We start from the raw sequence: 14,380 nt of genomic DNA on the forward strand, positions 1-14,380 counted from the left end.
TGAGATGTCAACTACCTCACCTGTTATAGAGGTCTAGGTAATTGAGATGTCAACTACCTCACCTGTTATACAGGTCTAGGTAATTGAGATGTCAACTACCTCACCTGTTATAAACGCCTTGGTAATTAAGATGTTAACTACCTCACCTGTTATACAGGTCTTGGTAATTGAGATGTCAACTACCTCACCTGTTAAACAGGCCTTGGTAGTTGAGATGTCAACTACCTCACCTGTTATACAGGCCTTGGTAATTGAGATGTCAACTACCTCACCTGTTATACAGGTCTTGGTAATTGAGATGTTACCTACCTCACCTGTTATACAGGAGGTCGTGGCTTCGATCCCGACCCTGACGCTGCCTACTGCTGTATAGTTGGAGTTGACAATGCCGGTTGTAATTGCCGGTGAAAGTCTCTCGGTGTCTTCGGGGTTCTCACTTTCTCGGATTTCTCTCTCAGTTTCTTGGACTTCTCTCCCACCTTCCAGGGGGGCTCTGCGTCGCGCCGCTGGGCTCGCCCCGCATCGCCTCCTTCACCTGCGCCGGCAGCGACTCGAACAGCTCCTCCTCCACCAGCAGCCCCCCGCGCCTCAGCTCCGCGCACTCCCCCAGCTCGGCCGGCAGCTCCGTCAGCCGGTTCCCGACCAGCTCCAAGCGGCGCAGCCTCGACAGCCTTCCGACCAGGCCGCTCAATTCGCGCAGCTCGTTGTTGGCGAGTGCCAGCGTCCGCAACCCCTCGCACCGGAACAACTCGTCGGGCAGACTCCGCAGGGCGTTGCCTGATAGACGGAGGGTGCTCAGCCGAGTCAGCTGGCGCACCTCGGGCGGCAGGGCGGCGATGGCATTGCGGCTCAGGTCGAGGACCTGCAGGCCGTGCAGACGGAACAGCCCAGCGGGCAGCTCGCCCCCGATGAGGTTCCCGTCGAGGAAGAGCGAGCGCAGCGCCGGCGAGCCTGCCCCCCCCGCCGCCGCCAAGCGCGGGACGCTCGCGAGGGCGTTGTCCGAGAGACGCAGGACGGCGAGGCGCTTGCAGGCGGCCGCCGGCAGCATCGCCGCGTCGTCGCCGTCGCCCGGCGAGCGGAGGCCGTTGCGGGAGAGGTCGAGGTCGCTCAGGCGTCCCAGCGCCAGCAGGGGCCGCGCAAGCTCGGCGGGCTCCAGGCCGCAGCGCGTCAGCCGCAGCGTCTCCAGGCTGCGCAGCTTGCTCAGGGGCGCCAGCGACTCGAGGCGCGCGCCGCCGTTGTCGAGGGCGAACGTGCGCAGGCCGCCGCCGCCGCCGGCGACAGTGGCCAGGCCGGGCGGGAGGCGGGCGACGCTGGTCGTCAGGCGCAGGCCCTGCAGGCGCCTGAGGCCGCCCAGCGGCTTGAGGAGCGCCGGCGTCAGGGGCCCCTCCAGGGACAGCTCCTCCAGGTGGCGCATGTCACGCAGCCAGCCCGGGACCTCCGCCTTGATTGCAAACTTCACCTGCGAGAGGGCGCGGGGGGGGCGGATGGTGAATGTCGGTCCCCGACATTGTGACTTAAATACATTTGGTGGGGGAGGTGACTTTTTGGCGATGTCACGGCCCGGATCAGTGGAGCCGAATGGACCGCTCAGACCGAGCCACCCTCGCGCCCGCCCGCTCATCCACCCACGCACCTCCAGCTGGCGCAGCTCCTCGCTGAGGAAGGCGAGTGCGCGATTGTCGACGCCCACGGTGCAGTTCAGCAGCCGGAGCTTGTGCAGATTCACCATCTGCACCACCGCCGCCCCCAGCGTCACCCCGTGCATCGAGTCCAGCGTCAGCACCTTCGGTGGGGGATTGGGTACGAGGGTGAGTGAGTTGGTGGGTCAGTGGGTATGAGGGTGAGTGAGTTAGTGGGTGAGTGGCTGTGTAAGTTGGTGGGTGCATGGGTGTGTGGGTGGGTGGGTGTATGGGTTGGTGAGTGAGTGGGTGTGTGGGTGGGTGTGTGCGTGGGCGGTGTGTTGGCGAGTGAGTGGGTGAGTGAGCAAGTGGGTGGGTGTGTGCGCAAGTGGTTGGGTGGGTGTGCGGGTGAGTTGGTGGGTAAGTGGGTGTCTGGGTGAGTGGGTGGGTGAGTGAATTGGTGGGGGAGTGGGTGTGCGGGTGTGGATGGGTGGGTGCATAGGTGGGTGGGTAAGTGGGTGTGTCCACGGGCACCTGTATCTGAGTGAGCCGGTATGTGTCCACTGGCACCGCTGCCAGCTTGGAGAGATGTAGCTCGCTTTCGCCCTGCGCATTGATCGCCAGCAGCCCCGTCAGATGCGACAGGGTCCACGCTTGATCCACGTTCACCTGCCTAAGCTTATTTTCGCTCACCTGGAGCAGCAGCAGCAGCAGCAACAACACCAGCAGCCACGCGTGGATGGATTTTATTTGTTTCAGCAGCGAGGGCCCAATGAGCCGTTACGCCCCATGACGGTAAAGACGTTATACACATGTAGTGAGCGACTTCTGAGACACATCATGTAGAGGCCTTCTTATTTATTCTCACACTGGACGATACAGAAATATGAACGTCTCTACGTAGCTACACATAGCCGACCCTTCTACACAACCCCATCGTCGGCGTCCAACTACACGGTTATTTGACTAGCGCAGCGACAGCGACGATGAGAGCCCTGCAGGAGATCGGCCACGACGAAGAGAGATGACGGCGAGCGGCGACGCAGCCAGGACCCAGGACCAGCAACAGCACCGAACCTCTGGTTCGGTCCCCCTTATATACACCCCGGTGCGGCCAAGCCCCGCCTCCGGCCACGCCCCCTTCCAGAATCTTCAAGCAGGTTCCCGGAGCTTGTGGTCTCACTCAGCCTTTGACCTTCACCACCGATACGCCTCCCTTATAATTAGTCATTACATAACTTGCCCATAAGGTCATTACACATAGACTAACACGGCCCATAGACTCAGATAGAGACCCAAAGACTCAACATCCCCCATATAGCCTCGACGGACTGTTGGGGCAAGTGCCGTTAGCGAGCACCTATGCAGACCAGAACGGCGGCACACGAGGGGGTGGGTGGCCAGCACCACGTTCACCACACAGAGACCCACAGTTTGTTGTCCTTACCCCACATCTCCGATCGGCGCGGTCGGCTCCGTCAAACGTGAGGCGCTCTGCGTGCAGCGCACAGCGCGCTCTGCGAGCGGCTTCTCCTCACCTCGGACAGGAAGACAGAGAACTTGCACGCGTAGCAGGGGTCGTACTTGTCCACTAGGTGAAGGAGGAAGGCAAAGTCGTTGCGCACGTCCGGAATGTCGTCCACCCCCGTCTCCTGGCGCGCCTCCGCGAAGCTGTACTCCTTGAGCCTGCGGTGTCAGCGCCCCCCCCAGCACAGAGAACTCAGCGCCCGTCAACCCTCGTCCCAACGCGGAAGATCTCCCAGGAAGCCACAGGTAGAACATTACTATTAGATATACGTAGCGGTGTTGCCGTCCGCGCTAACCGCATCTCCACGATCGCCGAAAAGCCCGCAGACCAAAGTCAGAAGGCTGCCGCACGGCGATCCGGTGCCACGCAACCGCTCTGCGGCAGCCCGCCGCCCCCCCCTCTCACCTGCCGGTCACCACCCAGTAGAAGACGTAGGCACAGGTGAGCGCGTAGACGCACATCGTGGTCGCGTAGGCCATCCACATCATGCGGAAGATGCGCCACAGCCCGTGGACGCAATAGAAGTCTCCGTAGCCCGTGATGTACTCGTCTTCCACGCAGTGGATGTGGTAGCGCATGTTGGGGCCGGCGTAACCGGTGTACGCGAGCACCACCAGCGCCTGCAGCAAGCGGGCCCCCGTCTGCCACACGTAGAGCCTGTGGAGCCCGCCGCTCGCCTCCGTGTGAGCACGTAGTTTCTTCACCTTCTCGAAGAGAGCCTTGGCCTGCTCGCCCTCCTTCTTGTCCAGGATGCGATCATCCGATGGCGTCCGCCGGCCCTCGTTCTGCTCCGGGGGGGGCCAGTCGGGGGGTGGGGCGGCCTCGCCGGGGTCGACGAATCGGACGGAAGGCCGGGGCGGTGCCGGCGGAGACTCAGAAGGCAGTTTCTCCATGGGGAATTCGTCGGATCTCGGGTCGCTGCGAGCGTGGGACGCAGAGACGCACAGAGACCCATAAAGACTCACAGAGACCCATAGAGACTCACAGAGACCCATCGAGACTCACAGAGACCCATCGAGACTCACAGAGAACCGCAGAGACCCACAAAGATACATAGAGTCTCACAGAAACCCCTAGAGACTCACAGAAAGCCCTAGAGACTCACAGAAACCCATAGAGACTCACAGAGACCCGCAGAGACCCACAGAAACCCATAGAGACTCAGAGAAACCAATCGAGACTCACAGAGACCCACGGAGACCCACAGAGACCCATAGTGACTCATAGAGACCCGCAGAGACCTATCAGGACTCACAGAAACCCGTAGAGACCCATAAAGACCCACAGACCCGCAGAGACCCACAGAGACCCACAGAAACCCAGAGATCCATACAGACTCAGACACCCACATCGTGACGCACATACACACGCACACCAAGATCCCCCGTATAGCCTTAACAGACTATAGGGGCAAGTGCGGTTGGCGAGCACTTATGAAGGCTGGAACTGTACATGAGGGGGTGGGTGGCTAGCACCACGCGTGGCCGCCTTTGTCTCCCCAGTGGCGATGTTTACACACCGCACCAGGTACTCATTTGAGGCTGAGTAGACCTAGGAGAGGCCCAGAGCTGGTACAAGTATGAACAACAGGTTCCACACTGCCCACCAGGGATTATTTGTCTGTCGTGCACAAACGCGCTGTCCAACCAAGTTACTACCTGCCCACTCCGAAGGAACGTGTTTCAGATAATCGTCGCCGGTGTTGGCCATGAGCGGTAATCGAACCTGGGTCGCCGGGATCATAGCGCAGCGTAGCGTTAACCGCTTCACTACCGCTCCCCACACACACACCGCCAACCGTAAGCCAAACTGGTTATGAAAAGCAGGGGGATAGAAAGATGCGTGAACGGGCTCGCTGCCCCAAAACAGAGGTCGCAACCGGGTACCTGATACCCGTACCCTACCCAATACCCGGCTACCCGTACCCGGCCGGGTACAGGTACGGGTAGCAGTTTGCGACCCTGATGCGGCCGGGTACGGGTACGGGTAGGCCGTGAGTCACTGGTAAGTAACCGTTTGTCACTCATTTCGGGTAGGGTACGGGTAGGGAACGGGTACCCGTACCCGACCGGGTATGGGTACCCATTTGCGACCCTGGTGCGGCCGGGTACGGGTAAGGAATCAAAACCCGTTTGCGACCTCTGCCCCAAACCCACGCAGGGTCCCCCCCGAATGGAGAAAGGGGGAACTTTTTTTAATTTTGTTACTTAAGGGGGGAAGGGATGACAAAGGAAGGAAGGAGCCGTGGGCCGTCTCTTAGTAGTCAGCCCCCTTCTAACCTGCAGCTCCCCGCCGTGGCGGGCGGTGGCGGATGCAGCGCCGCCGCCGCTGACGCCAACCCGTCCAGCGCGGCTTCGTGCACGGCGTGCGTGGTCCACTGCGAATCCATGCACTTGCCCAGCACGCACACAAAGTGCTCAATCTTGGAGCTCGTCTCCGGGAACCTGAACCAGAAGTTCCTGGTGGCCGTCAGGATGAGCGTGTGCAGCACGACGAGGTGCGGGAAGTATTTGCTGATCCACAGCACCGCGTTGTCGTAGCAGAACTGGTTGATCAACCGGTACTGGTACTGGTCGAAGCCAACCTGGGCGAGTGTGGGAAGGGCAAAATTAACTGGCGTGGCGGTGATGTCGCATGCCCCTCCGTTGCGGTGACAGAGCTGGCTCAAATCTGGCTTTTGCCTGATGATGCCGGTTGTAATTACTGGCGAAACGTCACCGTACTCAAGATCGTCAACGTTATGGCTTTGCTCTCCAACACACCGGTGTGCTGTACTAGGATATTACACTATACACTACACTATACATTACACTATAATGTACATTACAATATACACCACACTATAAATTACACTACACTATACATTACACTATACACCACACTATACATTACACTATACCAGACATGGGCAAAGTACGGCCCGTTGGGCTTTTAATCCGCCGAACTTGTCCAAATATTATTATTATTAAATAAAATTTTACCTTCCTCCTGTAATGTCCCCATTTCCCCAATAGATGGCGCACTTTGACCGGGAGAGAGAGAATATTCGTATGAGCAATTCATGTTTCTATTGAAAGTAAGTTAACAGTAATATTTGGGTACAGTATTGTTTTTGGAAGCATTCACTGTAATATCGTATGAACGTTTACTTCACCGCATCATCATCGTATGAATGATGCGAGAAGAGATTAACGGGTTCTTATGTTAGCGATTTACGTTCTCGGCGCTTTCGCTCTCTAAATTACGGCTTGAATGAGGGGGAGGGGTATGACTACATCGCAAAATTAATATCTTACTAGGACTTATATATAACAAAAGTTATATACATAACTGTTGCGCTTTGTGTAATTCAACAAAACAAACAAAACTTAACTCCGAGTTCTCTCCGAATTTCACCAGTCCTTTCTAGACCCCACAGTTTTTTAAAGAGTTTTAAGCACAGAAAACATAATTAAAGTTTGAAAAATCATTAATTATACAAACTTTTCAATAATTTCCTTCTTCACTTCGATTTAAATTTTCTTTAAAAACTTCTTCTCACCAACATTACCACTCATTACCACTTTCTCCGAAGGTAAGTTTGTAAAAGAAAACATGGTACAGACAGCAGACATCTTGTGTCGGGAGATCAAAAGCAAATTTGAAAAAGTCAGTTCATCACGCAAGACTGTGACTCGCCATGTGGAACTGATTGATAAAAATATAGCCAGTCAATTAAACAAAAAGTCTGATTCCTTTGAATTATATTCACTAGCACTGGATGAAAGTACGGACGTAAAAGACACTGCTCAGCTCCTCATTTTTATCCGAGGCATTGAAGACAGTTTTGCGATAACAGAGGAGTTTTTGACCATGGAGTCCCTGAACGGAACAACGCGGGGAGAGGACTTGAATTGGTTTGGACGCAGGCCTCAGATGTTTTAATGATGTTTGATCAGTCACGTTACGACATGTTTTTGTATTGTTCATGTTCGTGCAATTTGTTAAATTGCCTTACAAATAAATGCTTTGCTACCTGTTAAAGGCCAAATCATTTCATGTAATCATTTTACATGTCATTTATATTAGTTCACACAAACACTCCATCCATTTGTTCCTGGCCCGGCCCCTCTGTCAAATTTTAGAACCCATTGTGGCCCGCGAGTGAAAAAGTTTGCCCACCCCTGCACTATACTGTACATTACACTATTCCTCGGGCAATTGCCGGTGGCGCAGCCGGCCTTACCGCTGGCAACCAGCGGTTCCCCCCCCCCTGCATGGTCGTGTCGAGCCGGCCCGAGGGGGGACCTCACCGTGTGGGCCCTGGGGTTGGCCACGAGCTTCCTCAGCACGGTCTCGTTCCACTCCTTCAGATCCACGTCGAAGCCTCTCGGCACCGGCACACACAGAATGCGCTCGTTCATGTTCTGGGCGGAGGTGGGGGAAGTGGGTACCACGTGACCATGACGTGACGCCGTGTGGTCTCCTTGAAGACGAAGCTCCACTCAGGTTCACTTTGCGCGATTCCCGGTGTGTACGGGGGGGGGGGGGGGAGGCAACCCATATCGACCCAAGATGTGCTCTCTATCCAGCGCTTTGAGTGAGCTCGCACGTCGAGTTGGAACCCACGACCTCCTGCGTACCAGGCGAGTTAGTTAACATCTCCCGGCCACCGTGATGATGAGACACACGCGAAGTCCAAATATGCAGCAGGGGTCGGGATGGAACCTATGACCTCCTGCGTACTAGGCGAGGTCGTCAACATCTCCGCGATGTTATCCATAGCATGGCGGCGACATTGATGAATGTGCGTGGGGACTCTCTAGAGCAGGGGTCCTCAAACTACGGCCCGCGGGCCACATGCGGCCCATCGAGGACATTTATCCGGCCCATGGTCACTAATTGGGCCGCGCTTGTGAGCACTAATTGGGCTGCGCTGGTGAGCACTAATTGGGCTGCGCTGGTGAGCACTGATTGGGCTGCGGTGGCGAGCACTGATTTGGCTGCACTGGTGAGCACTGATTGAGCTGCGGCGGTGGGCACTGATTGAGCTGCGGCGGTGGGCACTCATTGGGCTGCGTTGGTGAATGGTTCAATGGGCCAATTGACTGGACTTGCCCCCCAGGCCTAAGGCTGCCAGCCCTCCCCTGGCTGCGCTTGACTGGCTCTCCCTCCCTCAGCTCCCTCACTTGCCCCTCGGCTCCACTCCCAGTGATATTCCTGTGTGCTGGGGATGTATATCCCCAGCACACGCACCGCTGAGTAAATGATAGAGGGGTAATAACAGAGTGATCTCTGATCTCTGGAGGGGCTGCCTGCTGTTTTCCCGTGCTGGTCAGTGACAGACAGTCGAGGAGTAGGAAACCCAACATAAAGATAAATATGATTGTTTGGTCGGAGAAGTGAGAAAAGATAAAATATTAAAACTGAAATATACATTAACAACTCAGCAAAATACTTTTGTGAAGCAGAAGCAGCTAAATATTTCATCACTGCGAGCAAGTTTTCAAGTTGCCAAGCTAATAGTGTGCACTGGCAGACCATTCGTGGAGGGAGAATTTGTTAAAGAATGCCTTCTTTCTGTTGCTAAAGAGATGTGTCCAGAGAAGGCCGATTTATTTAGTACAGTGAGTCTTTCAGGACCTACAATTACACGGAGGATTGAAGAAATGGGAGACAATTTGCATCAGCATTTGCAAAACTCCACAAAAAAACTTTCCTATTTTTCCTTGGCACTCGACGAAAGCAATGATGTTCGTGATTCTGCACAACTTCTAATTTTTATTCGTGGGACGAATGACTATTTCGAAGTCACAGAAGAGCTTGCTGCACTGCAAAGCATCAAATGAACAACTACAGGAGAGGATATCTATGAAAAGGTTTGCCAAACTGTGAATGGTTTGGAGCTGAACTGGGCTAAACTAGCCAGTGTGACAACTGATGGTGCTCCTAGCATGGTTGGGTCTAAGAAAGGAGTAATTTCTCGCATTAACCAAGAGATGGACAAACATAACCATTCTCATCCAATAGCCATACACTGCCTCATCCACCAACAAGCGCTGTGTAGTAAATCACTGAAGTGGGACTCTGTTATGAAAATTGTGGTATCTTGTGTTAACTTCATTAGAGCTCATGCACTAAACCACAGACAATTTCAGGATATTCTGTCTGAGCTAAATGTTGACTATGAAGATGTTCTGTACCACACAGAAGTCCGTTGGCTGAGTCGAGGGAGAGTTTTGAAACGTTTCTATGACTTACTTCCACAGATTACAGCTTTTCTGCTTTCAAAATCAAAGAAGTACCAGAGCTCAATGATGCAGAATGGAAATGGCACCTTGCCTTTCTGACAGATGTAACAGAGCTACTCAACAGTTTCAATGTGCAACTTCAAGGAAAGGGGAAGCTCATCTGTGATATGCAATCACATGTCAAAACATTTGAAGTAAAATTAGGCCTCCTCATCAAACAAGGAGGAAAACTTCTGCCATCTCCCCACAACTCAAAATCTGTTAGCGGAAAAAACATTGGTTGCATTCCCAAACAAAACATGTGTGGATTCACTGGAAAAATTGCAAAAGGAGTTCCAATTTAGATTTAAAGAGCTTCATCTCCATGAACAGGACATACAGCTTTTCCGTAACCCATTTTCTATTGACATTGAAAATGTGGATACAATTTACCAAATGGAACTGGCTGAACTGCAGAATTGTGATTCTCTAAAATACGCATTCAAGTCAAGCAGCCTTCATAATTTCTATGCATCTCTCCCCTCTAAGACATATCCTCATCTCAGGAACCATGCACTCAAAATGGCAACCATCTTTGCCAGCACTTATGTCTGTGAACACACTTTTTCCAGAATGAAACATTTGAAATCTCCAACCAGATCGAGACTAACGGATGCACACTTGCATCACTTGTTACGACTAGCAGTGACAAATATGGAACCGGACATTGACCATCTCATTAGCCAAAAGCAGGCCCATAGTTCCCATTGAAATATTGGCAAGTTTGTTGATTTAACTTTACTTGTTCTTCATTTTAAATATTTTATTTGTTCCCGTTTTGTTTCTTCACTTCAAAATAAGATATATGCAGTGTGCATAGGAATTTGTTCATAGTTTTTTTTAACTATAGTCCGGCCCTCCAACGGTCTGAGGGACAGTGAACTGGACCCCTGTTTAAAAAGTTTGAGGACCCCTGCTCTAGAGTCTAGAGCAGGGGTCCACAAACTACGGCCCGCGGGCCACATGCGGCCCGCCGAGGACATTTATCCGGCCCGCCGGGTGTTTTTGCCGCCGCTGCCTGTCTGTTACTTATTTTCTACATGAGAAGGACGGTCATTGGTGGAAGAGGGAGAGGGGGCGGCCGCCGCCGATTGGCTGGCTGGCTGAAGCGCTGGATCATGGGAATTGCAGTCCGGACGCAATCAAGCTTCAGGCGGTGGGAGGAACCGAACAGCGCAGCCGGACTACTACTCCACCTCCCAGGACTCAGAGGAAGCCAGGGCATGTGGGAGGGGCCGGCTGCGCTGTGAACAAAACTGCAGGTGTAATTAACTTTTTAATGGCACCCGCACCAGTGTGAGCCTGGGGTAAAAGCGGAGTTCCCCAATCAGACTGCATTGATGGGCAGTGCAGTCTGTATGTCTCTGTGTGGGCAAAGTTATTGCTGGTATATTGTTTTTGTAGCGCTGTATATATATATATTGGTATTTTACTAATAGCAATTTTGACTCCCTAGGAAACAATGATGTCAAGAAAGAGAAAAATTGACTCTGTGTAGGATATTCAAAGAACAGTGGACTTATGATTACTTTTTCATGCAGTATAAGGAAAGAGCTGTGTGTCTGATATGCCAGAATATAGTGTCTGTGTTCAAAGAATACAATTTACGACGACACTATGAAACTCAACATGAAGATAAATATGATTGTTTGGTCGGAGAAGTGAGAAAAGATAAAATATTAAAACTGAAAAATACATTAACAACTCAGCAACATACTTTTGTGAAGCAGAAGCAGCTAAATATTTCATCACTGCGAGCAAGTTTTCAAGTTGCCAAGCTAATAGCGTGCACTGGCAGACCATTCGTGGAGGGAGAATTTGTTAAAGAATGCCTTCTTTCTGTTGCCAAAGAGATGTGTCCAGAGAAGGCCGATTTATTTAGTACAGTGAGTCTTTCAGGACCTACAATTACACGGAGAATTGAAGAAATGGGAGACAATTTGCATCAGCATTTGCAAAACTCCACAAAAAAACTTTACTATTTTTCCTTGGCACTCGACAAAAGCAATGATGTTCGTAATTCTGCACAACTTCTAATTTTTATTCGTGGGACGAATGACTATTTCGAAGTCACAGAAGAGCTTGCTGCACTGCAAAGCATCCAAGGGACAACTACAGGAGAGGATATCTATGAAAAGGTTTGCCAAACTGTGAATGGTTTGGAGCTGAACTGGGCTAAACTAGCCAGTGTGACAACTGATGGTGCTCCTAGCATGGTGGGGTCTAAGAAAGGAGTAATTGCTCGCATTAACCAAGAGATGGACAAACATAACCATTTTCATCCAATAGCCATACACTGCCTCATCCACCAACAAGCGCTGTGTAGTAAATCACTGAAGTGGGACTCTGTTATGAAAATTGTGGTATCTTGTGCTAACTTCATTAGAGCTACGTAGAAGGGAAGTAATAAAATAATAAAAATAAAACATAATAAAAATAATTCTCACGACGTTTCGGCCACAACGCAAGCAGCCGTCCTCAGGTGAAAACCAGGTCTGTCGACGCGACAGCGTCTGAACGAAACAGCACACGAGCTTGGAGCATATATATAAGCTGGGTGCCTTGACAAAGGAATTTGCATATCAAGAGGAATTTAGCATATTTATGGGAAATGCAGGAATGTGATTAGTACTACATATGCCCGTGCATTATGCAGGACTAGCAGCATCAAAGAGAGGGGATATGGGAAATGCAGGAATGTGATTAGTACTACATATGCCCGTGCATTATGCAGGACTAGCAGCATCAAAGAGAGGGGATATGGGAAATGCAGGAATGTGATTAGTACTACATATGCCCGTGCATTATGCAGGACTAGCAGCATCAAAGGGAGGGGATATGGAAAATGAAGGTATGTGAATAGTACTAATTATGCCCGTGCATTATGCAGGATTAGCAGCATCAAAGGGAGGGGTAGCATTAATAAAGGGAAGGAGTATTAATGCTACCCCTCCCTTTGATGCTGCTAATCCTGCATAATGCACGGGCATATGTAGTACTAATTACATTCCTGCATTTCCCATAAATATGCTAAATTCCTCTTGATATGCAAATTATTTTGTCAAGGCGCCCTCCCCCCCCCCCCCCCTTCCAACCCAGCTTATATATATGCTCCAAGCTCGTGTGCTGTTTCATTCAGACGCTGTCATCTCGACAGACCTGGTTTTCACCTGAGGACGGCTGCTTGCGTTGTGGCTGAAACGTCGTGAGAATTATTTTATTATGTTTTATTTTTATTATTTTATTACTTCCCTTCTACGTGACTTTACCGAAAGAAGATGAATCCCTGCAGTCACGAAAGCTTTAAATCGAAATTCATTAGAGCTCATGCACTAAACCACAGACAATTTCAGGAATTTCTGTCTGAGCTAAATGATGACTATGAAGATGTTCTGTACCACACAGAAGTCCGTTGGCTGAGTCGAGGGACAGTTTTGAAACGTTTCTATCACTTACTTCCACAGATTACAGCTTTTCTGCTTTCAAAAAACAAAGAAGTACTAGAGCTCAATGATGCAGAATGGAAATGGCACCTTGCCTTTCTGACAGATGTAAGAGCTACTCAACAGTTTCAATGTGCAACTTCAAGGAAAGGGGAAGCTCATCTGTGATATGCAATCACATGTCAAAGCATTTGAAGTAAAATTAGGCCTCCTCATCAAACAAGTGAAGGAGGACAACTTCTGCCATCTCCCCACAACTCAAAATCTGTTAGCGGAAAAACCATTGGTTGCATTCCCAAACAAAACATGTGTGGATACACTGGAAAAATTGCAAAAGGAGTTCCAATTTAGATTTAAAGAGCTTCATCTCCATGAACAGGACATACAGCTTTTCCGTAACCCATTTTCTATTGACATTGAAAATGTGGATACAATTTACCAAATGGAACTGGCTGAACTGCAGAATTGTGACTCTCTGAAAGACGCATTCAAGTCAAGCAGCCTTCATAATTTCTATGCATTTCTCCCCTCTGAGACATATCCTCATCTCAGGAACCATGCACTCAAAATGGCAACCATCTTTGGCAGCACTTATGTCTGTGAACAGACTTTTTCCAGAATGAAACATTTGAAATCTCCAACCAGATCTAGACTAACGGATGCACACTTGCATCACTTGTTACGACAAGCAGTGACAAATATGGAACCGGACATTGACCATCTCATTAGCCAAAAGCAGGCCCATAGTTCCCATTGAAATACTGGCAAGTTTGTTGATTTAACTTCACTTGTTCTTCATTTTAAATATTGTATTTGTTCCCGTTTTGATTTTTTACTTCAAAATAAGATATATGCAGTGTGCATAGGAATTTGTTCATAGTTTTTTTTAACTATAGTCTGGCCCTCCAACGGTCTGAGGGACAGTGAACTGGCCCCCTGTTTAAAAAGTTTGAGGACCCCTGGTCTAGAGCGTTGGAACGACGTACCTGCAGCATCCCGGCAAAGATGCCTATCATGAACATGGGCACGGAGAGCATGTCGCACAACACGTCCCACCAGGGCTGAAGGATCTTGAGGTCCTGGTGACCCTCCAATGAGAAGGAGGAGGTCAGGGCTCCGATGGGAATCATGACTCGAGCCGAGACTGCACACAAGCAGACACACACGCAGACACACACACAGGCAACAAAGACGCACACAGAGACACACACAAGCAGACACACACAGGCAGACACACACACACAGGCAGACACACACACAAGCAGACACACAGGCACACACACACAGACACACACAGGCAGACACACACACAGAGGGTCACACACAGGCAACAAAGACGCACACATAGACACACACACAGGCAGACACAATACAAATGTCTCCCCGTGTAGCTGACAGGCTGTGAGGCTTACAGAGGCGCGTGTGAGATTGGCTCCACTCTCTCTCACCGCCCTTGTTTTATTATAGTAGTAGTTGATATTACAGTATTAGTTAGTATAGCAGTACATGTTTTATTACTAT

General features: G+C 50.8%; 1 protein-coding gene across 1 annotated transcript; it reads right to left on the reverse strand.

Moving 5' to 3' along the window:
* Positions 1–454: 454 nt before the first annotated feature.
* LOC144936467 (volume-regulated anion channel subunit LRRC8E-like) lies at positions 455–13,989 on the reverse strand. The gene is made up of 8 exons (XM_078863537.1): positions 13,846–13,989; positions 7,440–7,553; positions 5,427–5,731; positions 3,553–4,065; positions 3,158–3,305; positions 2,154–2,312; positions 1,634–1,783; positions 455–1,459 (listed from the first exon to the last, which is right to left on the reverse strand). The coding sequence occupies exons 1-8, from the start codon at positions 13,987–13,989 to the stop codon at positions 455–457; spliced, it is 2,538 nt and encodes an 845-aa protein (XP_078719663.1).
* Between the last annotated feature and the right edge of the window lie 391 nt (positions 13,990–14,380).

This window comes from Lampetra fluviatilis, chromosome 16 (assembly GCF_964198595.1).
Source record: "Lampetra fluviatilis chromosome 16, kcLamFluv1.1, whole genome shotgun sequence".
In the NCBI taxonomy this organism is placed as follows: domain Eukaryota; kingdom Metazoa; phylum Chordata; class Hyperoartia; order Petromyzontiformes; family Petromyzontidae; genus Lampetra; species Lampetra fluviatilis.